Source organism: Brachycentrus maculatus, unplaced genomic scaffold, assembly GCF_059751285.1.
Source record: "Brachycentrus maculatus isolate JH-2025_06_01 unplaced genomic scaffold, ASM5975128v1 h1tg000183l, whole genome shotgun sequence".
Lineage (NCBI taxonomy): Eukaryota > Metazoa > Arthropoda > Insecta > Trichoptera > Brachycentridae > Brachycentrus > Brachycentrus maculatus.
Genome location: NW_028280934.1, coordinates 1011547 through 1036739, shown reverse-complemented (window position 1 = coordinate 1036739; position 25193 = coordinate 1011547). Strand labels below are relative to the sequence as shown.

Here is a 25193-nt window from a genome sequence, read left to right as displayed (position 1 = left end):
TATACTGCATGGAATCCTTTAACTTGTTACACAATACGTGAGCTGTGCGCTACATTCTGCACATTTCCGCGCTCGTTCCGTACCAGGGGTGGCCAAAGCGTCGACCGCGTCACTATTCCTACTCGCCCACCTGTCTGATATGCACAATATGAAAAGGTTTACGAATGTATTTACTGTCATGTTTCTAGCGTGTCCTCTGATATGACATCAACAATAATAAATTAAAAAACAGTTATAGATATGTACATAGAACTACTATCTCCAAAACACAGAAACATATCAAATAAAATCTAACACATACCTCTTTTGGTCAAAATAATTTCCCAGAAAATTCGAATAATTTTACCCTGGAATGGTATCTTTACCGCAGATCATCTTGCCTTCATACATATAATTAATGACCAGCTTAACATTGCAGCAATTTACAGTGCCCTATGTACCATCAGGTTGGTTATAGTAGTTTGTTTATTCAATAATCTTATTTTTTATATAAAATTACTACATTCTTCTTGAGTGCTTAACGCATACAATTTTTGGAATTTCTAAATTCAGCTACATCACCCCACTACTTCACGAACTGCACTGGTTATGCTTTCCCTAAAGGGTAGAGTATTAACTCCGTCTACTCATGTTTCGCATCATTCTCCGTTTCAAAATGATGCGAAATGCATAGGAACACGCGTCACAATAGTTTTTAAGAAATAGTGGTGTTTGCCAAGTGAAATTTAAATTTAAAATTATTATTTTTTCTATAAGATGTTCGTATAACTCCACTTTTTTATAATTGGAATAACAGGTTGCCCGCAGTGATGAAAAGTTTGCCACCTCTGTTCCATACAAATATCCTTCAAAATACAACTGGAATCGATTGTTTCATCCGAGTCTTTTAGTGCCGAAACGCGCCCGGAATGGCGATGGATAGAAAATTTAACTAGAACAACTTTACGGAATCTAGATTACGATATATCGCGATCCACCTCCGGGGATATTTGACGTTAAATTGTGCAAAGTTTATTCATCGCCCGCGGGGGCACTGAGTATCAGTTCCGTTTCGGAAAATTTTCATAAAACGCCCCGTTTCTCCGTGATTGGTTACGTTATTCGCGTGAAGGGACATAGAATTGACTCACTTTTGCAGGTCGTTTCCCAATTCATCCCGAGTTCTTTGCGATTCTTAAAATGCTTTAGTTGCCAATACATTCTAATGTCGATTTTATTTCTTACGGGGAATATCTGTTTGAAGTTTCAAGAGAGGGGTGCTGAAATAAGGACGGGAAATCCCTGAACTATTATTTAACCCTCACTCATGTGTTTACTCTTTCTTTCTTTTTTTATCATAATATCACAACGTCAATTAAAAAAATTAAAAAAATAGATAAAAAAATTAAAGCTCATTACACATAAATCTGGAAAAAATATACAAAAAAGACTATTATACCATTTATTAAATAACATTAAACCACGAGTGTAAGTCCCTCTCCAAGCTCAGTCTCTTTTTTGGAGAGGCACAGCGAATCGAAATATAAAAGTTTTCCATATGTATAAATGTTTAAAACGTATTATGTTATAATTAAAAAAGTAAATATATTAAATAAATAAAAAAATCTCAACATCAATCTACTGCTAACAAAGTAACTAACGAACCATCACGCCACTTTATCGCAGGGGTAGGCAGAGACAATAAAACGCCACACCACTCTGTCTTTTCAAACATTCTTCATCTCTTCCCCATTCAAACATCTCCTCATATGTACCCGCCGATTATTTCTACTCTTAACCCTACCGTTTTCAAATGTTTAATATACCTACCTGATCATGCCAAGTTTTCTTCGGTCATCCCCTGCTCTCTTTACCAACTACATTCACTTCATAAATGTGTTTTACCGTTCTTTCCTCACTCATTCGTTCCACGTGTCCAAACCCCCTCGACACACCTTTCTTTATTTTAATTAAATTTGCCTTATAAATTTATTTTGCCTTTTTTCCTCAATTATTCGATCCACATGTCCAAACCCCTTGGACACACATTTATAAATATTATTAGTGCTAATTAACACAACCTTACTTAATTTTAATATTATTTGCCTTATAAATTTATTTTGCCTTTTTTTCCTCAATTATTCGTTCCGCATGCCCAAACCATCTGGACACACCTTTATAAATATTACTAGTGCTAATAACATAATAACAAATAAGTTTATAGTATGTTAATCAAAAACTTTTTTTTCAGATATTCCCCAAGATGAGAGCGAAGGAGAGAGCAACAATGAAGATGAAGAAGGTATCTATAATTCAATCAAATTCTCTATCTAGATATATTCTACAATTCCTTATATCAACTTTTTTTAAATATACTTTTATTACATTAATTTAATTATATTGATTCCAAAATATATTTAAAAAAAAAACAAAAACATAAAAATTTTGTTAATAATTCTTATCCAAATATATTTTTACATTATATTTTAGACGATGAAGAAGATGATGAACGCAGCGCCCGTATTATCGAGGCTGACTTCAGTTTTGATGATTTCATAAATAGGTATTTAATATTTATTTTTTATATTTATAATTTATATTATTTTATTTTATTTATTCATTTCAAAGATGCATATTTTTTTTTACTATATGTATTACGGGTTTTTAGTGCAATACTGTTGATATAGCCAGTCCGATGACGGCGCTAACGACGAAACATGAAACATTAATGTTAAGAGCATCGGAATGTTTTTTTTTCAAATATTTCTTTTGTCTGTAATTTCTTTAATTAAAAATGATGGAATGATAATCTAACCTTAAAAACTATTAAATATGGAAATTTTTATCACCGTCAGCCAAATTTTATTAAAAAAAATATCGTTTAATTTTCAACTTAATTCAATGACAAAATTTTATTGTAAAAATATATTTAGTATTACAATATATATTTTATTCTGATTTAAGGGAAAATTCTTTAACGTTATTAACGTCAATGAAATTTGACATATTTGATGATATATGGTATATTATAGTAGGTTCATTTTTGGATTCAAAGTTTTTTACATTAAATATCAATGAAAATACCACGTTTTAATACATCTTAATATCTGTTCAAAGCATAATTGGTACATATATATATTTTTTTAATTCATTCTTAGCAGTAATTTTAGTCGTCACTGATGTGTGAATGTACTATTTTTTATTAATTTGTATTAGATTCGCCCAACCGAAAATCGTGAAGGCTTGCTCCATGCTGCTGCAGACTTTTGACAAAAACAGTGCACACACTAACCACTGCACTATCAAGATTTTGCACCGTATAGCCTGGGACTGCAAACAGTCTGCCATGTTGTTTCAAGCCTGTCTCTTCAGGACCTTCCAGAGAATCCTTAACTCTAACCTGGACCACCATAAGGTATTTTTCTTATTTTATAATTAAAATGTAACATTGTTTTAAAATCACTATAAATATTTTATTATAACTTAATTATAATGTCTACCGGTTTCGAAGCTAACCGCTTCTTTATCAAGACTGATTAATACTAAAACACTATCTACTGAACAAAACTCAAAATATTTTGACGGTTATGCAAAGGAGCATGGGTAGATCTCATGTGGCTTTATATTATTTTGTTATATGAAAAAGTATTTAAATTCAGATTGAGGTAATCATTAATTAATCATGAGTTATTTATGTAAATACATTTGCATTGTTCTATGTACTAGTGTGGGTATGTAACCCGAGTATACGTTCATACGTTGAAATATCAATAAAATAGATATGTCGAAATTTAAAATTTAAAAATCTTTTTATGAGGTAAACCTAGAATTTTTGAACAAAAATTTGAAATTTGTAATTAAAAGCAGATGGTAAAATTATTAGTTCAATCAAAATTTTTAATGATTTTGAATTTTCAGCTGTCTTTTAGTATGTAAAATAATTCGCGAAGAATCTTACATTCATTTCATGAATGTTTTTGTTTTTATTTTTTTAACTCCACCATAGATGGCGCCGAAGAAGTAGCATGCACAAGATTGTCCATGTTAAATTGAATATTTTTTTTATTTGTATACATTTATTTAAATCACAATTTATACATAATTATAACTTTTTCTTTTTTTTGCAGAGACCCACCAAGCCACCTTGTGTGTCTTGTCAGTGGAGTTCTTTTTTAGTACATTTTTTATTGTTTTTAACGATTTTAACCTAATATACACACAAAAAAAGAGAAAAAAAATAAGAATATAAACATTTTACAATTTTCATAAAATTAACTCTTGATCATTTACCCATTCCTTTATTTTGCCTTTGTTCCATATTTTATTTTTTCCTCTAACATCCGTCAGCAACAAATTAAAAATGTTCGGAACTATATATTGCAGTGTTCGACTCCCATATTTATTGTTAATTCTAGGGACTATCAAAAATTATATATTACTTCCGTAATTTGAGTAGTGTGGTTATCAATCATGGGTAGAATGGTGAATATTACTCATGTATAAATAGATTACCAGCAATGAAGATCGTAGGCTCTGTAAATGCCCAGACTTATATTTTCTTTTTATCTTTTTGGAAATATCAACAACAAAAAATATTTTTCTTTTTATTTTAAATTAGTTTATTATTTTGGTCAGCTCATTCGCTATTATATCTTTGTACTGTTGTTATATTTTTGCTTTATTGTTATATCTTTTGTTTATTATTTTTAGTTTTGTTTGTTTATTTTTGGTTCGTTATTGTATCTTTGGTTTGTAATTATATTTTTTTTATTTTAAGGAGATGCAAAAGTTCGCTGTTTTTATTGTGCGCAAATTCACCGAAGTGGCACTGAAGAATCCAAAAGTATATATGGAACTGCTTTTCTGGAAGTCTTCACGAGATTCATATGTCATAGAAAATGGCTATGATGAAGCGGACAACCAACATAAGTAAGTTTTATACACATCAACCTTTATTTTTTTTTTTTCACAAAACCACAGTTATATTTTTTTTAGTAATGAATGTAGATCTGAGTGTAAACTAGTGGAACTTTTAGAACGGCCTCTGCCTAACCCTTTGAAAGCGGCGCGATGCTTCGTTGGTTAGTTTTAATATTTTATCGCTAACTTTAAGCTCACTTTTTCAAACCACTTTATATCTACTATTTTTTGTTAGATGCATTTTGAAATTTTTGGTTTATATGTATATTAATATTATTTACCTATTTAGGAAAGGAAATGTAACTTGGACTGACGAACAAGAAGAGGAATTGAGAAAACTTTACAACGAAAATCAAAGCAATCCTACCACTGATATGGGTAAGAGAGTATTTTTTATTACACACATCGTAGTCATACAGGAGAAAGTGACCAACTAACAAAACGTAAAATGTTCAGGAGGGCCATTTAAGTCACTTTCGCTTGGCAAGAAAATAAACATCAATGCAGTTAGTCATTCTTAACAAGTCAATATATTATACTTCAAAGTTTTAAATCAATCGGGATTTTTTCAGGGCAATATTAAGCTAGTAATATATCAAGTAGTCTATGATCACGTTTTTGTTAAATATGCACTTGGTCAATTTTTACTGCATGACTACGATATATGTATGTATGTACAATCATTTGAATATTGTTTTTCTCAAAAATTTTATTCCAATAGCATTCGTTTCACTTACATATTTTTATTCGATTTGTCAACCAATTTATTGTTTGTATTGATTTTTATTGTCTGATGATTTATTCCATTTTATAAGCTTTCGTACAAAAGCAAGTACATTTGATTTTATTGTTTTTTTCTTTGTTTATAGATGTGATTGATTGGATTGTGGAAAATTTGATAGAGCGCAACAGGACTAGACGAGGGGTTATTCTGAAGCTCAAAGAACTAGGGTTAATATTCAGGGCACCTACTAAGAAAGGCAATGTCGTAAAGCAAACTGTACCTAAGGAGTTTGGGGAAGATGAAGACGAACAGTTGAGGAACCTGTGGCCAGAGTACGCCCATTCGATTGGTATGTATTAAACTGCCGTGTATTTAATTTAATGTAAAATAATGATATATGTCCACCTCTGTAGTGTAATGGTCAGCACGCTCGGCTACCGTTCTAGAGGTCCCGGGTTCGATTCCCAGGGGGGTCAAATAAATATTTGTGATTTTTCACTGTAATATTTATTCAATATTACCCTGGACTGGTACCTGAAGCGGAGGGCTGATCACCTTTCCTTCGTGTCAAAACGATCAAGATAACACTGTGTTCATATGAAGCAGTGCCCTATACACCATTGGGGTGCGGATAAGGGTTTTATTATTATATCTACATATAAGGGAGACGTCAATACATATCGCTCACTCCTTTCAAGAACGTCATAAATCAAATAACTTGATTTTTCAGGAGAACGTTTTTAAAGTTTAAAAATATAGTATAATGTATTAAAATTAAATATCAAGCCACTTATTAAACTTTTTATTGTGCAACAGATCTTTTTAAGTAAAAACCCGAAGGTTTTTTCTCCATTTGAAAAGTATTTAATATATTTTGAAAAAATAAAATAATAATACCTTAAAAATAAATAAACAATAATTTTCAAAATGCAAAAACAACACTTTTTGCCCTGTAGCGGGTAAATATTAAATTTAAAATATGCCGCTTTTGCTGGGATACATACAGTACATTTTCTGGGCATTCCGAAAACATGCACAACTGAAAATTTACGATTTTTTATTTATGACGTTCTTGAAAGGAGTGAGCGATATGTAAGCGCTCAGAGAAAGAAGAACGCTATAGAGTTGTAGGTATATCCTTTATTTCCACTTTTAAATAGGCCTTTTTATAAAAGGATATGTAGTCGAAAAATATCTGAAATAAAAATTATGTCAATTAATTTACTAACACAAAAGATTGAAATTGCTTTTCGAAGTCGCGTGACAATAATTATTAAAATAAAATATTGCTTTTGGCGTCATCTTAATGCAACGCGACTACGTGATCATCGCGCGTTTAAGTGAATCTGTTATTAAACATACAGATCTCGAATAAGTTTCCTAAATGATCGCGCGAATGCCAATCAGCACACTTATTCGAGATTCGTATGTTAAATCGCGGATTCGTACGGATAAAATTCGCGAGAACGCGATTATCGCGTTGTATTAGGACGACGCCTTAAGGTTTTTTGTTTTTGTTTTTTTTTTATATAAGCCTTCACTCGTTTGCGAGTGATTTTGAATTCTTAAGGGTTACCCCAACGTTTTTTCATATTTTCTCTTTGTATATTTGTTTAAAAATCTATGCTTTTTTATTTGCCAGATCCTTTAGGTGGTCTGATACCAAGGATGCCCTTCAAACGCCCCAAATTTAGGTTTGTGGAGAGACTCTTGGAACTTGGATTAGTGACTGATAAGAAGGAATGCAGAAAGAAGAGAGCTAAGAAAAGCAAAGGTAAGAAGATTTCACTTTTAACTAAATGTACCCGGTGATGCGTTGCTGGTCAAATGCCAGTCTAGTTAAATGGAATCGAAAGAAAATAAAAAGCACATTTTGTTATATTTTTCATTTCAATGAAAATATTAAAAATCCATTTTTGAAATGGAAGTGCTATCTGTTGAACGTATTAGCAACACACGCAATACTAAACATTGCTCATGGCGGACATCGTGCTTCTTGACTGTGTTTTTTGTTCCTAGGTTACATTTTTTTTTAAATGAGGATTATGTATTCTTAAGTTATTAATCCTTATTTATTTTTAAATTTTGGTAATATATTACTTATTATTCTTCTTCAAACCCTTATCCGGTGGTGCATAGGGCACTGTATCATAAAAATGCGGTGTTACCTTGATCGTTAACATATGAAGAAAAGATGATCAGCCCTCCACTTCAGGCACCATTCGAGGGTTATTTTTAAAAAATAAAGTGTAAATCACTTATATTTATTTGACGCCCCCCCCTGGGAATCGAACCCGGGATCTCTAGAACGACGGCCTAGCGTGCTAACCATTAATCACACTGCGGAGGCGAACAAATAAATCGATGTGGACTCTATAAATGAAAAGGTTCTCCACTTCTGGTATCACAGTGTATATTTTAATACAATACAAAAGTGCTTAAATGTTCGTACAAAATGTACGTTATGAATTTTTAATCTTACTGTTGTTTTTCTTCAAACTCCCATTTTAAGGTTTATTGATTTATGACGATTTATTTTCCGTTCTGCGTGATATTCTTACCTAATTCGTAAAATATTTCGTCATTTCGCAAGCGCTGCCTTGCGCCATGTGCGGACGAATGTAACAATTTACTATATTTCATTTTACGCTTTTATCCCTACGTGCTTGCGAATTTTCCCCCTCGATTTTTATATATATTTTTTAAAACGAATGCATAACTGAACAGAATCGAAATGTAATACTCGCATATCATAAAAATAATATATCACTCACTCCTTTCAACAACGTCATAAATCAAAAAACTTGTTTTTTCAGGAGATCGTTTTTAAAGTTCAAAAATATAATACAATTTATTAAAAATAAATATCAAGCAACTTATTGAACTTTTTACTGTGCAACAGATCTTTTTAGGTAAAACTTGAAGGTTTTTTCTCCATTTGAAAAATATTAAGTATATTTTTAAAAAATAATTAAACGATACCTTTTCCTCAAAATGCAAAAACAATACTTTCTGCCCTGAAGCGGGTAAATATTAAGTTAAAAATATGCCGCTTTTGGTGGGATATAGTACATTTTTTGGGCATTCCAAAAATATGCACAACTGAAAACTGACGATTTTTGATTTATGACGTTCTTGAAAGGAGTGAGCGATATGTATATCGTTCGTGGAAATATGATATTTATATAATTTTTTTTATTTACAACATTTTGAGTGTGTCCAAATACTTGTTCACAAAATCTGAATTATCTCCAATTACAGAATAATGTTTCAAAGTTGGTTCATATATCGCTCACTCCTTTCAAGAACGTCATAAATCAAAAATCGTCAATTTTCAGTTTTGCATGTTTTCGGAATGCCCAGAAAATGTACTACATCCCAGCAAAAGCGGCATATTTTCAACTTAATATTTACCCGCTTCAGGGCAAAAAGTGTTGTTTTTGCTTTTTGAAGAAAAGCTGTTGTTTAATTATTATTTTTAAATAAACCAAATATTTTTCTAATGGAGAAAAAACCTTCAGGTTTTCTCAAAAAGATTTGTTGCACAGTAAAAAGTTCAGTAAGTGGCTTGATATTTATTTTTAATACATTGTATTATATTTTTAAACTTTAAAAACATTCTCCTGAAAAATCAAATTTTTTGATTTATGACGTTCTTGAAAGGAGTGAGGAATATATATAACTTCCAATAATTTGACTAGTGTGGTTATCAATAATGAGTAGAATGGGTGAATGTTACACGTGTGTAAAAAGTCGTCAGCCCTGTAAATACCCAGAATTCCATATTCTTCTTCATCTTTGATGAGATGTCACAAAATAAAATGAAAATGACTCCTGTAATTGGAGATAATCCAGATTTTGTGAACAAGTATTTGGACACACTCAAAATGTTGAAAATAAATTATCTGGTCAAATTATGTATAAGCCTAAATAATAAAATAAAAATATTATTTAATATAGTTACATTTTTTATTCAATTTCTAAACATTTCTCCTTTATACTATCTTATAATTTTAGTCGCGCCGAGCTTCTCGAAAATAGAGACTGAACTCTTGTGCTTGGAGAGAGACTGTTTTCTTCTTTGTCTTTTTGATAGTATCATATACTTACATTAAAAAAAAACTGGGGAACATTTATTTCTGGGCACTGCGTCATATCGAAACAGTTTTACCTTTGTCATTAATGAAATTATTTATACGATGGCAAGGTGATCAGTCTTGCGCTTTAAGTTCAAGTCCAGAGTAACAGTAAATATATAGTTAAATAATACTATAATTTATTTTCCTTCCAGGACCTCTAGCATAATAGCTAAACGTGGTAACCACTACCTGCAAATTAATTATTATAATAATAAAAAAAGGGAAAATGGCACATTATCTATCAAGCAATAATACTAGATAAACAAATAAATTAATGACCAGTTATAACTGGTCAAATTAAAAGCTAAATTTAAAAAAATTAAATGGACATTTTCTGTCATTTCTCATGTATGTGAATGTAATCCAGAAATTGGAGCTCAGATATAAATGAAAAAGTTTCTGCTCAATAAAAAAGCTTCTTTTATCTCGCCATAGATATCTTTACTGAAATTCTAGTCAATTCAAGCAATAAATTTCGAATTTGAACAACATAATAGAAGTTCCAAGAATTTGAGTAGTGTGGTTGTCAACCATGTGTAGAATAGGTGAATGTTACACGTGTGTAAAGCAATCACTTTAACCAGCCCATATGGCATCATAATGGTCGTAAGCCCCGTAAATGCCCAGACTTTCATATTCTTCTTCATCTGTATTGAGATATCAAAAATAATATATATAATTAATGAACTGTTATGAATACTTAATAAGAATTTAATATTATGTTATTTATTGTAACTGCAGACAGTTTGTAGAATTCCATATTGAATTGTTGGGTAATATATCAAAAATTAAACACGGTTTATTGGATTTGAATTCTACGTTTATTTATGTATATGTTAATACGTGACGCGTTTCGTCTTATTAAGACATTATTAAACACTGACCCAATGTCAGTGTTTAATAATGTGTTATTTAATTTGATATGTGTTTGATAATGTCTTTATAAGACGAAACGCGTCACGTATTAACATATACATAAATAAATGTAGAATTAAAATCTAATAAACCTTGTTTAATTTTGGATATATTACCCAAAAATAATATTATGTCTTTTCATGGAATTCCTTTTCTTTTCAGGTGATGATTCGGATGGCTCACCTCAAAATTCTGATTCTGAAGATGACAATCCTGGCTCACCGGTTTCACAACAAAAGAAAAAACGCAATGCTAAAGCCGCAACAAAAAAATCCGCAAAGAAAAACCACCCCGATTCCATTGTGAAGATGTTAACTTCTGTGACTTCGAAAACTTTGATTTCGTGTGTAGACGCAGGTAATTGTATTTTGCATTAATATTTTCTACTTCTACTTCCGGCCCCTATCTGCATCTAAGTAGTGCATATGGCACTGCGCTGAACCAACACAGTTCCAACTAGATTGTGATTATTTGAAGGTAGAGCTCCATGTTTATTGATTTAATATTGGAACACATTTTATAAGATGCATATGTCACAAGTGATGGAGTTCAGGGTAAGGGCATTACTGCTGCTTGGGAAAGAAATAGTAATTACTATAGCATAAGAAAGGAGAATAGCAGTAATGGTTAGGGCACTCAGGTTTGCATACATAGCCTTATTCTGCTAATATCACACAATCTGCGGGAAAGGTAATTTTACCGTTTCATTCGACTGGTGGTGTTGGGCGGGAAGGGTAATTTTACCTTTTCACTCGACTCGTCGTAAATTGCGTGTAAGTTATTTTAACGCATGACTTTTGCGGCATCTTTTGGTCTCATATCGATGTTTACAGTATGGTTTAATGTTATCACTTCTTTTCAGAGATGTTTATCTCTATTATGAGCGCGAATCCGCCCGCAGATAGTGTGATATGATGATTCCTTTAACCCTAGATTACTTAACTATATTTGTAGATGCATAGTAACTAAACATTCGTCAGGCGGACTACGCAATTAAATATGTGAAAATTATCAAAATTATTTTTTTTAAATAGTAACTGGTTACATGACACTTAAGTTTGGTTTATTAGGAATGAATGTAAGAGACATTTAACAATAAATCACTTTCCGTAAACAAGGCCTGGCGGGTGCGGGGTGCAGTCAAGTAAGTGCACTTGACTTTTGCAGAGAAGGGTGTCGTCGCGTGGACGAATGTTTAGTTATCTAGGGTTAATCTATAAAATTTAAATGTAATAAAGGACACTGTAAGGAGGATGTATATGTTGCTGAAACATTGGTGACAACAATGTCTCCCAATTCTGTGAATACCCACTGAGTCTGCCAAGCACCATTCTAGATTAGTCTCTCCTTTAAAGCAATCACTCACTTAGAGCTCCTAGTAACTTATGTATAGAGTAAACCTAGTATTCTTCTACTGATAATCTTCTACCACTTTACCACACAACAGACACAAAGCTGTTTCTACTGAATTAATTTTACTATGGACATTTGTGTCACTGTTAAAATAAATTACGAGGAAAAGATACATACAGTAAGATCCCCTTAACGCTGTTCCAGTATTAGGCAGTAATATTGAGATTCCCCAGTATAGGAAAATTAAACATGATTTTGCTTGATACTCACATATGGGTTAAATCCATCCATGTTAAAAAGTAGCGTTAAGACGTAGTTTTTTTGTATTTACACATCGTTAGTGGAAAACGCTTAAAAGCGTATTTTACATACTGTTAATAGAGCCCTGGAGAGGCTTATAAACATTATATTTGCCTACCTTCGGTAGAGCGCGGTATACGCTAAAAAACATCGTACAGATCGGAATAGGGTTTATGGTTACTTGTGATTAGTATATGACCCTTATTAGTATACTTATTAGGGTCAGGGTTGATAATAAAAAAACCACCTGTCAACAATGTGTAAGATGATCTAGTAATACGCTGTTTTGTTTACATCCTTTTGTTGACATTTTATTAAAGATGTAGTTCCACTAGAAGTGTCAGTAGACCAATGGAAATAGAATGAATAGTCTTTTTTGTTGTAATTACTTAATTACATATTTGATTGTACAATTTACTTTATTATGATTAATCTTTTACTTATCATTTGATCAATTTAGATGAATTGCCTTTTTAATGTGAGATTAGATTGCAATGAATTTTCAATCAAATGATAGTGGACATTTTCGCAATCAATTTGTTATCATTAATTTATATTCGTTTTAAATGTTTTTTAAGTAAGTGCATCTTACATCTAATATCCTAAACTGTACCAAAACTTAATAAGGCCGAGCAAGAATCTTTACATATCCTCACAGTGTCTTTAGTATTTCTTAATTATCTCCAATTATAGGAATAATACAATGCTTTCATTGCTTTTCTACTTTTTTCATTGCAGACTATTATAGCTTTATTTTTAAATTTATGTGTAATTTGGCTATTGGGTTTTAAAATTTTATGTTATAAATTAATGTCCTTGTCCCAGTTACCATTCAATAGCTACCCGACATATTGGAAAATAGAATTTATGGTTCATAAAACACACATTTGTTGTATTTTTGCTGAACTGCTAACTCTTATCAGTCAATACGTTGTATTTCAAACACCTTATATCTGAATTCCTGACACTCATCAGTCAATATATTGTATATTTAACGCCAGAAGTCTGAATTGCTGACACTAATCAGTCAATACATTGTATATTAACCCCTCAAATCTGAATTTCTGGCATTAATCAGTCAATATATTGTATATCCAACCATCAAGTCTGAATTTCTGACATTATTCAGTCAATACATTGTATATTAACTCCTTAAGTCCGAATTCCTGGCACTAATCAGTCATTACTTAGCATATTAACCCGTCATGTCTGAATTGCTTACACGATCTGTCAATATGTAGTATATCAAACCCCTCAAGTAAAAGAACAATGTTTCATAATTGGTCATACTTTTAGGTTTCACAGAAGCTCTAAAATGGATTTGTGAGTCCCTGGAAGAGGTTGCATTGGATCAAGAAGCAGAAGGTTATAATGAGGATGGAGAAAGTATCCCGCTTGTTCCAATTTTGCACGAGTGTACGGAAGCAATGGAAAGTCCCCTTTTCCTAGAAACTCTTAAATGTCTGGGTGTGGAGCCTCCGAGTGATGAACAGGTTTGTACATGTTCAATTTAAATTTAACTATCAATAAACTTAAAAAAGGGAAAACGTTTTTGGAAATATTCTTATATTTCTAACCCTTATCCACACCCAATGATGCATAGGGCACTGCATCATAGACACCATATTATTTTAATAATTAATTACAAGAAGGCAAGGTGAGCACTTCTAGTACCAGTTCAGTGTGATGCTAAATTAATTTTATAGTGAAAAATCATTAGTTTTTATCATGGCCACCCTGTGAATCGAACTCGTGGCCTCCAGCATGGTAGCAAAACTTGCTAGCCACTACACTATGGAGACAGTATTGATATATCATTTTAGTAATAAATTGATTCCCCTCACAACTTTTTGAACATTTTTTTTTAAATATTCAAATAAAAAAGAGCATCCCTCAGCCATGTGCTAATACTTTCACAAGAAATTTAGCTTTGTTTAGTCGAAACTTTCCATTTATCTACTAATTACAATATGGGACATTTTTGTAATACGACTGTTGAAACAAGTAGCGCTTTTATCTCCTGTAAAACATGGTCTTTGAAAATGTTAGAAAGTATGAAAGTATCTGCACATTGCCGTCGACATACAACTATACTTCTTATCCAAGTTAAATCAAACAAGTTAATTATATGTTTAACTATTAGGAACCAATGCTTAATATACGGGTATACTGGAAATTAATATATAAAACACATTTTATTTCCAGGAGTGTTATTGGCGAATCCCGGGAAATATCCATTTTGAAAAGCTTCGTAAACGTTGTGAGTTCATCTCAAAAGCCATTGACAAAACGCTTTTGGTCCCGGAAGAAACTGATGTAGAAGAACCAAATTACACTAAAATGACATTCTCACAATTTGGAAATCGAAGCAGTGAAATTACAAATAATGGAAATGAATCGTCATCGGATGAGGATGCCAATGATTTCTTTGATAGGATACGCTCAATGGGTAATAACACAAATGAAGTCGATAATTCTTCAAATTCCAAACCATCTCAACAAAATAAACGCAAGCGGTTAACTGTCAGTGACGATGGCGATGACATAGATAATAATGAATCAACGGATTTACTTAACCTTAACAAAAAACATAGAACTGAACGTAATGAACTTGAAACAGAAATTACTCACAATAACGATATGGTTTTACATTTCACATCTGAAGATTCTAATGATTCCAGTTCAAAAGTTAAAGTTACTAAGAAAAAGAAAGTGCGAATTCTGTCTGATGCTGATGAAGATATGGATGACTCTGCAGAAAAGATTACTCTTAAAAACGGATCTGATTTAAGAAGAAATTCTATAGATGATTCCAATAATGATAACCCTAACGCTTCAAAAACAGTTGGAGCAAAGGATAAAGAGTATCCCAAAATCCCTGCAAGTCAATCTTCGGATGAAGAAGAGCCTTCGGTCAATCAGGGGAACAAAAGAAAGAAGAAACATTTGATATTATCGGATGATAGTGAAGATTCTTCAGATGTTCCTACAAGCACTCAAATCAAAAGCAAAGTCCCTCTCAATTTCAATTTATCAACTGTAAATTCAGAAGATGAAGGTGACGAAAGCTCTTTGAGTAAAATCTCATCAAATGTTTCTCAGAATAAAGCATCAGATGCGGCTGACACTTTATTTGATAACTTAATAAATGGAGTTGAAAAGGAAGATTAGATAAGTGTATAATTGTTTTTGTATTGTTAATTCATTAGTAAATGATAATGTGACCTTTGATGATATTGTCAGTAAAATATAATTTTTATGTTATTACTTAACTTTTTAGTAAATTAAGGACTCGGATTTTGCGTGGTTGTTAAACTTTATATTGAAGCTGGTACGTCACCTGACATAATCCACATTGATTTCATGTGATTTGATTTTGCTTACATTTACTATTTATGAAGATTAGAAGTTTTTTTTAACAATGTTTACCTCTAGCTAGACATAAAATTGCCGTATTTTGCAGAGATGCCGTGTCTGTCAATTATAAATAAGGCACTTTATATCCTGTTTAATAAACAAGTGAATTACATGGAGACAATTGAAAAACCTCTAAAAGTTCAAAATATTTATGTTTTTTAGTGCCCAAGGATGCAGAAATATTTTGTAATTTTTTCCAACCATTTAGATCTCAAAGGCATCAAAATATTGTCAACCTTCGTCTTAAGTAGCATTTTTTTTAATTCAAAGGTTTGGATAATTTTTCTAACTATGTCCATTATCCAAAATGTGTTGTTCTATTTTTTATCAATGACATGTTTTGTTATTATTATCCCTAGCTTAAAGTGTTTGTTCTATTTTGTGTGTTCTCTAAATAAAATAATATAATTGAAAAAATAAAAGGCTTTCTTTTTTTTAAATATAGACCAGCATTAAGAAATATAACTGAGAATTTGTATCATTTACTTTATTTAAGAGGTCAGCCAGCAGCGGAGGGCTGATCACCTTTCCTTCATGTGTTAATTAATGATCAAGATAACACTGCATTCATATGATATAGTGCCCTATGCACCATTGGGTGCGGATGAGGATTTGAAGAAGGATGAAGAAATGAGAATATAACCCTAAAGTGGGTGGTGTTAGCAAAAATAAATGCTCTGAATGAAAGCATGTTTTCTTAATATTAAAAAAAAGTCCAAGGTTGCGAAAGAATACATAATTTTTACAACATTTTGAGTGTGTCCAAATACTTGTTCACAAATCTGGATTATCTCCAATTATAGGAGTTATTTTTCATATTATTTTTTGACATCTCATCAAAGATGAAGAAGAATATGGAAGTCTGGACATTTACGGGGCTGACGACCGTCATAATGGGTAGAATTGGTGAACCACAAATAATAATTTGTTTATATTTAGACTTGGAAGCATAGTTCCGAAACTAGTCGTAATAAAAAAAACTCAAGTGGTAAAAAAACAAATGTTTTTCTCTTACAACTTCATCATGTATTATTACAATGTGAATGCCGAAACAATAAATAAAACTTAACAGGTCATACATAATTGTATAATTCACCAGTAATGAAAGCAATGTATGCTTTAAAGTAAAACATGGATTTATCAATTCACACATTAAGATTTTCTGCTGTTATTTCTTGGTTATGTATTTTATTACATATACTTACTGTATTTTATTACATATGCCATAACTAACAAAAGCCTGAAAAACCTGGGAACTTATCAAATCAAAAGCCTTTTAAGATTATAATTTTTATTTACATATTTGTTTCTTTAAGCTTACGGAGCCATTGTGATTTTTAACAATAACAAAAAATATATATGTAGTAATAATTCAACACGAACAAGACATTGACAAGCGAAAAAAGGAAATTTGAATATATTATTAGTACACAAAAAAAAAACAAACTCGTCAAATGACATAAATATGTATGTTATCATGAAACACCTTTATATTTTTTTCACTCAAGGTTATCAGCTCTGCACTTCATGTACCAGTTCCGAAAAACAAGAGTATTGTTATAAATTTAATAAGGATTTTAATCAGTCTAGTTACTTTTCAATTGAAATAATTTGTATTTTTTATTCAATATAAAATTTTACACTTTTCATGTTTCAAAAATTATATATTAGCTTAAAATATGTGATGATTTAGTAGTGCCATAAAAGGTATATTTAAAGCATATAAAGGTGCATTTTAAATGCAAAGCTGAGATGAAAGGCGTTTTTATTTACGCATTGTAAGTATATGATTTACTTAAAAATAATACTAGTTTTGTAATATAAATTTGTACTCTACATCATGGATGTACTTTTTTCCCGGATATAGGAATGGATTAGGGAAATGTTTGTAATTCACCGCATTAGGTAAGTTCTGCGTTTCCAAGCAAAATGCTCCGTGGCGCAAGTACGGCACTCCGGTCTTGCCAAACAGAGGTTGGTACTCGTTACCTAAAGTAGGATTGGGTAAGAAGTTAGAAGTGTAGAATTGAACTCCCGGCTGGTTGCTGTATATTTCCAAAACACGCCCGGATTTGGGATGCGCCACTCTGGACACGAAAGCCAAATGTTGGTCGGCGCTCCTTGTAATGCAGAAATTGTTATCGTAGCCGTTACCCGGTACTTTCTTCATGAAATCTAACAACACTCGCGGTATCCTGAAGTCAAACAGCGTGTCTCCCACGGGCAAAATTTGTCCCGTTGTGATTAGACTGTCATTCGTCTCGGTATACTTATCGGCGTTGATGGTCACAACGTGGTCGTATATTTCGCTCGGTCCGGCGTCGTGACCCGCTAAGTTAAAGTAAGAATGGTTAGTGAGGTTAATCGGGGTCGGTTTGGTCGTAGTACATTCCATCTTAACCTTGATGACGTTATCCGAAGTCACGTCGTAAGTCAACAGGGTGAGCACGCTCCCGGGGTAACCTTCCTCTCCGTCCGGAGACAGATAACTCAAAACCACTTTCGATCCATCGACGTAGTAATCCCAGTTTACTTTATCGAACCCGATAAAACCTCCGTGAAGATGATGACCATTTCTGTTCTTGTTGAGAGTGTAATTAACTCCACCCAGTGAGAATGACCCCGCGTTAATTCGGTTAGCGACTCTTCCGACTGTAGCCCCGAAGTATGGATTGTTAGATTGTTGATAGCCTGCCATGTTATCGAAGCCCAGGACAACATCTGCAAGGACACCATTTCTATCTGGAACTTTTATACTTGTCACAGTGGCTCCGTACGTTATCACTTGTACTTGCATATTATTCTTTGTGTTCCAAGTAAATCTCGTGACAGCTCTGTTAGACTTTCCCGTTTCGCTCGCAGTCATGGATCCGAACGAATCAATCAACAACTGGACATTTGACCCGCTAGACATGGATGGCGAATCTAAGGAATCGGTAGGTGATAAATTATCGGATGCCATGTCTGCGTTATTAATTATCGGCGGCGAAAATATATTTATTATCGGAGTAGATACACCTTACGAACGATTTAATAACCGCACACAGAACTGACAGTGGTGACTGGGGTTTAAAAGCAAAATGAAGCGATATTTATAAAATACAATATATCTTCAAACCGATAAGAACTCGTCCACAAGATAGATAACAATATCAGTTACAAAAATAAATATAAAAAATAACACGGCACCAACAGATATTATTATTTGCCAACGTGTTCTCCCAGCAATATATTATTATATTAGAGGAATTACATTACAATCATTTTTTTAAACTCGTCAATTAATTATTCGTGCATAAATAGATACTGTTAAAACGCTACTTGAAAGATTCAGGGTGAAATAGTCTGCCAAAAATTTGCATTTGCCGGCTGTTGCCGGCGATCCTATCGAGCGCTATAGAGGTTAAAAAAAATTGAGGGGATGCGTTTCGAAACATCTTTGTCAAACCCGTACTAGAAGAAGAAAAAGTAGGTACCTACCTATATTCAATTGGATGTACTTTTGCAACGTCACTAATTATTGAAAATGGGAATAATTGGCACACTTAAAGATGATCCTATTTTTAAATTAACCACCATCACTCCAGTTTCAGCAGGAGTAGGCAGAAAAATAGAACGCCTCACTATTTTGTCTTTCCAAAAAATCTCCGCCTCTTTCAGATTCGTGAATCTTCAAACCCGTTAACTATTTCAATTTCTGACCTGAGAAATTTCTAGCATTTGGCATACTTGAACATTATTTCCATTTTCAAATTGATTACGTTAATTCAATAAAAAAGCATAGTCAAATCAGCAAATGCAAAAATGTACGCAGATGCCAGGTGTATGAGTTTCCCTTTTTGTCTTCTTCACATTCAGATTTTGCTAATTTTCCTTCACTCTGGTTAGCAATAGAGCAAATTATTTCATATATATTTGTTTCATTCCTACCATATTACTCAAGTAATTACGTACTTGAGCTCCTAATAGTGAATAGGGCATTGAATCAAATTGATGCAATGTTTAATTGATTGATAAAATCAAAGCGATAACCGAAGGGTTATCGCTTAAGTGAAAGCACTTCATGTACCAGTTAAGGGTTATTGTATTTAATAAAATTAAGTATTAGTGAATAAAACTGTCACATTTATTTTGAGCCCCCTGGGAATCGAACATAGAACCTTTAGCATGGTAGGGGTCCCAGGATGTATTTACCACTACACTAGGAAGATGGATAGTATATAAAATAAGTTAAATAATTTTTTTATGCTCTTTGTCATACTTTTCTTTATTATATTGTAATTTTTATAGTAAATCACCAATAAGTACACATTTGGAAAACGCTTCAACTTGAAATCTTTTTTACTGTCTTAAAACCCGATTTTTTTTTTACTTTTTGAAAATGTCGAATACATTTGATTCATTAAAAAAAGTGATACTCAGGGCAAAGGCATCCTTTTTTGAAGGCAACTATTTTCATTATCTTATAAATCAATGGAACAGTGTAGTTTGAATAAAAATGCTCATACCTTTATGAATTAATTTTTAAATCAAACACAGATTTTTCAGTCTATTAATTTGTATTTGATTAAAAAACACATAAAAATTTAGTTTGTGACAGTTGTTTTCACTAGTTATGGCAGATCGTTTAAAAATGCCATAACTACGACAATTGTCGCCATATTAATTTTTATGTGTTTTAATAAAATACAACATAGTAGACTCAAAAAAAGTTATGTTTGATATTAAAAATTAATTCATAAATTTAAATGGATGCCAAATCAATAAATATTCATATCTATTGGAATTTATCGAAAAAAAAGTGTTGCCAGCATGCTGGAGCTGATTTCATGTTTGTTTGATCATAGACACTTTAATTACGGATTTGACGTTTGACGTTTTGGGTATTTGTGACTGCTTGAATCCACGATTGATAACTTCGTAAGTGTTTGTAACTTCAAATAATTTAACATCATGTGAAGAAATTACAAAGAATTTCCACAAGCTCAACGGTATCCAAAATTGTATGCGTTGTTATTTCTTAACTATAATATTATTAATCTCAGAATAATAATATTAATATTATTAGTCTTGTTTGTTTTTGTAAATTAAAATTAGTTACTCTGATATAGGCACCGGAGTCAATATGAGTGATCTATAATTGCAACTGAAGTGTCATTATTTAAATTATTTATTGTTATTTGTTATACATATATTTTTATCTTGTTTCAGGGCTCATAATTTTAATTACATTGTTGAAAAATACCAGGATATCAATGTTAAATTATCTTAGAATCTCATTTGTCCAGTCATGAGTTTAGATAAGGATGTGGTTCAGACTAGTCATGGCTTGGTGAGGGGCAAAAGAATAACTTACGGCAATTTAAATTGCAAGTGTTTTTTTGGTATTCCGTATGCTAAGCCACCGGTGGGATGTCTTCGCTTTCAAGTATGTATTATTTTTTTAATTAGATGTATATCTGAGGTCTTAAGAAGGGAAAATATATGCTAGCCTTAAAAATACTGGTTACATCATTTAGTGTAGCTAAACACATCATCGTACATTATTTTTATGTAAAAATACAACTTATAGAATTTTCATTGTTAACATTAAACTAATCGGTCATATAAACTAATCAAAACATCATAAATTTTTTAGAAATTTTTCATAAATGTGGAAATCATTTTTTAACTTTTATTTATTGCTTTATAAGTAATAATCTGCTCCCCCACAGGTTTGCTACCCCAAGATCCTTCTATAATGTCATCTTTATGCCACCAAATACATCGCACTTTTATATCTAAGCTGGAGCTCATTTATATTGTGCGATTTCAATAAGGTGCCCTATGCACCACAGGGGTATGGGTAGAGATAAAATTATAAAAGTAACTACACTGTCAATTTTAGTATCATAGAAAAGTGAATGCGGCAGCATCGTTGTTATATTAAAAATAAAAATAAAATAAGACTAGTGGCAATCCATATTTAAGGCATAAAGGATGCAAGCTAGACCTCATAATAAAGAATAAACAAAAAAAATTAAAATCCGTATTTGTTATTATTTTTGTTTTCATTCCAGGCTCCCCAACCGCTGGAGCCATGGCCCGGTGTATTGGATGCGACAGAATTTCAAAACGATTGTTTACAGTTAGAGGAAGTAACCGGGAAGTGTTTCGGCTCTGAAGATTGCCTTTACCTGAATATATTTACTCCAGATATCGAGCCGAGGGCTGACTTGCCCGTAGTCATTTCCGTGAACTCTTGGGGCTTTCTCTACGGTTCTGCCAAAACATATTTTTACGATCCGCAATATATTGTCGCAGAAAACATAATCGTCGTAACTTTTGGCTTTCGTTTGGGCCCACTCGGATTCCTATCTGCCTGTGAACCCGGAGCCCCGGGAAATGCGGGCCTTAAGGATGTTTTAGCCGTTTTACGTTGGATTAAAGCCAACATATCACAATTCGGAGGCAACCCCGAAAATATTACCGTTTTAGGGTCGAGCGGAGGTTCTGTTATTGTGAATTATCTGATGCTTTCCAAAGCGGCTAAGGATCTCTTCCAAAAGGCCATTGCGCAAAGCGGCTCCATCATGAATCCTTGGGCCTTCACTCCTGACCCGTTGAAAACGACGTGCCTGATGGCCGACGTATTGGGGTGTAAAAGCACAGAACCTTCGGAAGTTCTAGAATTCTTGAGAAATGTTCCTGCGGTCAATTTAATAACGTCCATTGAAGAAATGCGAAAAAGAAATAACGAGCAGTTTTTCTTGATACCATTTTGGCCGTGCTTGGAAAATGAAATTGAAGGACAAGAGGCTTTTTTAACCAAAACTCCCAAACAACTAATCAAATCCAACGAGTTCATGGATATTCCATATATTACCGGTTTTAACCGCGATGAGGGCTTTTTACTTTTAGTTTGGGAAAAATTTATAGAAAATGATGAAATGTCGCAAAGTTTAGAGACGTTTGCCGCTTGGGCTCTCAATCTGGATTACAGATCGTTCGCATCAGCAGAAATAGCGAAGAAATTATCTTCATTTTATTTGAATGGATCATCTACACCGGACGAATACAGAAAAAAATTTACCGAAGCTTTAACCGACTTTGCTGTCATCGAGGGTCTGAACCGATTTGTGAAAGCTACTACCGCTAAGCAAAGAAAAAATCCTTATTATTACTACATGTTTGATTATTTTGGACCTCACACGGTAAAATCAAAGGTTTTACGGAATGAAATTAAAGCTATCACTCATCACGATGAATTAGCATATTTATTTAACTGTTATTGGAAAGATGAATCTGATGACACGGAAGATTCTATACTTGTGAGGAAGAAGATGGTGTCTTTGTGGAGCAATTTTATAAAAACAGGGTAAAGTATTTATAATTCTTAAGTATATTTTGTACATATTTAGGCTTAAATAATAATTATGTGTAGTAAAAATTATTTCATTCCACTTAATAATAAATAAAAACTATGAATTGCACTCGAACAGAACAATTTGTTATCTTTATAGAAGCCATAATACATACATGTTCATCGCGATAGTCGACACTTCAAATTTGCCAAACCTTATTTTAATAAAAATATATGTATTATAGTTTTACTTAGAAATTTTAGTTTAGAGTAGATTGTTTTTTTCCGCCTCCGTAGTGTAATGGTCAGCAAGCTCGGCTACCGTTCTGGAGGTTCCGGGTTCGATGCCCATGGGGGTCAAATAAATATAAGTGATTTTTTTCACTCTAATATTTATTCAATATTACCCTGGACTGGTACCTGAAGCGGAGGGCTGATCACCTTTCCTTCATGTGTTAACAATCAAAATAACACTGTGTTTATATAATGCAGTGCCCTATGCACCATTGGGGTGCTGATAAGGGTTTGATTGAATTGTAGATTGTTTAATAATTAAATGTAATGACTAATTTCAGAAATCCTACGCCATATATAGATGATTTGTTGCCCATAAAATGGGAACCGGTAACTGATCCGAGAGAACTCAGATATCTCAAAATCACCAAAGATCTGTCTATGGAGAAAAATCCATTTGAAGAGAGAATGAAATTCTGGGAATCTATTCATGATGACGTGAAAGCCTCAAGAGGACAGAATTATATAAGCAAACGATGCAACTTGGGAAATATTATCAAGTAATATTAAATTCTATGGGAGTTGCGTTTTTAACTGAGCTATTTTATTGAATGATCTGCATTGATAGGGCACAATGAAGTTGTTGTATAGTAGTCATTATTATGATACTTTTTGTTCAATTATGTTACTACTGACGAAAAGATACCATAGGGTGAAGACTGACCGGAGCATTTCGTCATAACGTAACGTCGTAACATCGCTCGCGGCAAGCATCCGAAACTATGGATGGAGCGCTCGGCTCGCTGTACTGACTATACGAATGCTCGCATCGTAACATGTTACACTACGACGAAATGGCTCTGGTCATCAATCCCAAAATAAGTGTTTCAACTTATACAGTCAGTGTCATAAATTTAAATGTCCCAATTTAATTGAACAAGTCTAACAAATATAGTTTTTAAAAAAGAGATATAAAAAAACAAGATCAAAAACCATTTATTTTTTTCAATGTCATTCCTTGCAAGTTAATTTACAGTTTTGTAATTTTTTAATCATTCCTACTGCAATTCCTTATACTTGGTTTATTTTTTACTTTACTTTATTTAATTTTATAATTTTTTAACTTTTTATTTTTACAATTACCAATCACTAATTTAAAGAGTTTTATAAGGTTAAAACTTTGACCACTATCCCTAGTCTATTTTTGGTTAGTTGGAAGATATTTCTTCATAGCAATAAGCCCTCTGACGTCGAACATATTGTTCAAAAAGTTTAATTGATAAAATAAATAAATACCTCAATATCAAAATGAAGAGTTTGCACCAAAAGAGATCTAACTCTGTATTTAAAGTTTTTTTTTACATTATTTTTTAAATTTTAAATATTTTATGCTCATGCTATTTATATTCAATACAATAGAAACTAAATACAGTTGAAATTTATGTTTTCTTAAAATAAAAAATCATGATGGAATGCAATATAAATTCAGCATTAAATAAAATAACATATATGTGTGTATATTGGAAAAAAAAAATCTAGGGTATAATCTCAAAAGCACACTTCAATATATTCAAAATATGTGCGAAAGGTCTTACACATCTATATTTTTAAAAGAAAAATATGTATGTACAAAGTTTTTGGGTAAAAAATTGTTTATACATTTTCATTGCATTAGATTAGGTGGATTTCTTAATCAGTATTACGGGAGTCGAATCTCAGAAAACTCTGTAATATAGGAATAAGTGTTTGTTGTTTAAAAAAGGAATTATACCACCTTTGTAAAAATTTCCCGGAATCACCACCATGTGGCGCCCTCAGTCATCCGATTTGAGTTCTATTTTTTTTCTTAGGTTGCCACATCTGTCATTAA

General features: G+C 32.4%; 3 protein-coding genes across 5 annotated transcripts in view; 2 read left to right on the top strand and 1 right to left on the bottom strand.

Moving 5' to 3' along the window:
- Nucleotides 1-15632, top strand: part of timeout (circadian regulator timeout) — a 304829-nt gene extending 289197 nt beyond the window's left edge. The window contains exons 12-21 of the mRNA XM_088262542.1: nt 2231-2281; nt 2470-2542; nt 3196-3394; nt 4757-4908; nt 5189-5277; nt 5769-5972; nt 7266-7397; nt 10840-11034; nt 13627-13823; nt 14536-15632. Coding sequence (XP_088118668.1) covers nt 2231-2281; nt 2470-2542; nt 3196-3394; nt 4757-4908; nt 5189-5277; nt 5769-5972; nt 7266-7397; nt 10840-11034; nt 13627-13823; nt 14536-15501 — 2258 coding nt within the window. The 3' untranslated portion in view covers nt 15502-15632. The remainder of the gene's footprint in view (nt 1-2230; nt 2282-2469; nt 2543-3195; nt 3395-4756; nt 4909-5188; nt 5278-5768; nt 5973-7265; nt 7398-10839; nt 11035-13626; nt 13824-14535) is intronic.
- A 1389-nt stretch (nt 15633-17021) lies between these two features.
- LOC148307963 (galactose mutarotase) lies at nt 17022-19157 on the bottom strand. The gene has a single exon (XM_088262547.1). The coding sequence runs from the start codon at nt 18707-18709 to the stop codon at nt 17555-17557; it is 1155 nt and encodes a 384-aa protein (XP_088118673.1). The 5' UTR covers nt 18710-19157; the 3' UTR covers nt 17022-17554.
- Nucleotides 19158-20596: 1439 nt separating this feature from the next.
- Nucleotides 20597-24857, top strand: LOC148307962 (juvenile hormone esterase-like). Of its 3 annotated transcripts, none has more exons than XM_088262556.1 (4): nt 20597-20667; nt 20959-21175; nt 21807-23104; nt 23665-24857. In XM_088262556.1, exons 2-4 carry the CDS (start codon nt 21038-21040, stop codon nt 23885-23887), a joined length of 1659 nt encoding a protein of 552 aa, XP_088118682.1. In that variant the 5' UTR covers nt 20597-20667; nt 20959-21037; the 3' UTR covers nt 23888-24857. The 3 variants fall into 3 exon arrangements, with proteins under 3 accessions (XP_088118682.1, XP_088118680.1, XP_088118683.1); XM_088262554.1 differs by having other exon boundaries at nt 20613-20750; XM_088262557.1 differs by having other exon boundaries at nt 20624-20738.
- Nucleotides 24858-25193: the final 336 nt, after the last annotated feature.

What these genes read in the sequence shown, in the direction of transcription:
- LOC148307963 (XM_088262547.1), bottom strand. Translation starts at nt 18,709, where the DNA reads ATGGCATCCGATAATTTATCACCTACCGATTCCTTAGATTCGCCATCC.
- LOC148307962 (XM_088262556.1), top strand. Translation starts at nt 21,038, where the DNA reads ATGAGTTTAGATAAGGATGTGGTTCAGACTAGTCATGGCTTGGTGAGG. An exon ending in TGGGATGTCTTCGCTTTCAA is followed by an intron (nt 21,176 to 21,806) that starts GTATGTATTATT and finishes TTTTCATTCCAG; the next exon opens with GCTCCCCAACCGCTGGAGCC. An exon ending in AGCAATTTTATAAAAACAGG is followed by an intron (nt 23,105 to 23,664) that starts GTAAAGTATTTA and finishes GACTAATTTCAG; the next exon opens with AAATCCTACGCCATATATAG.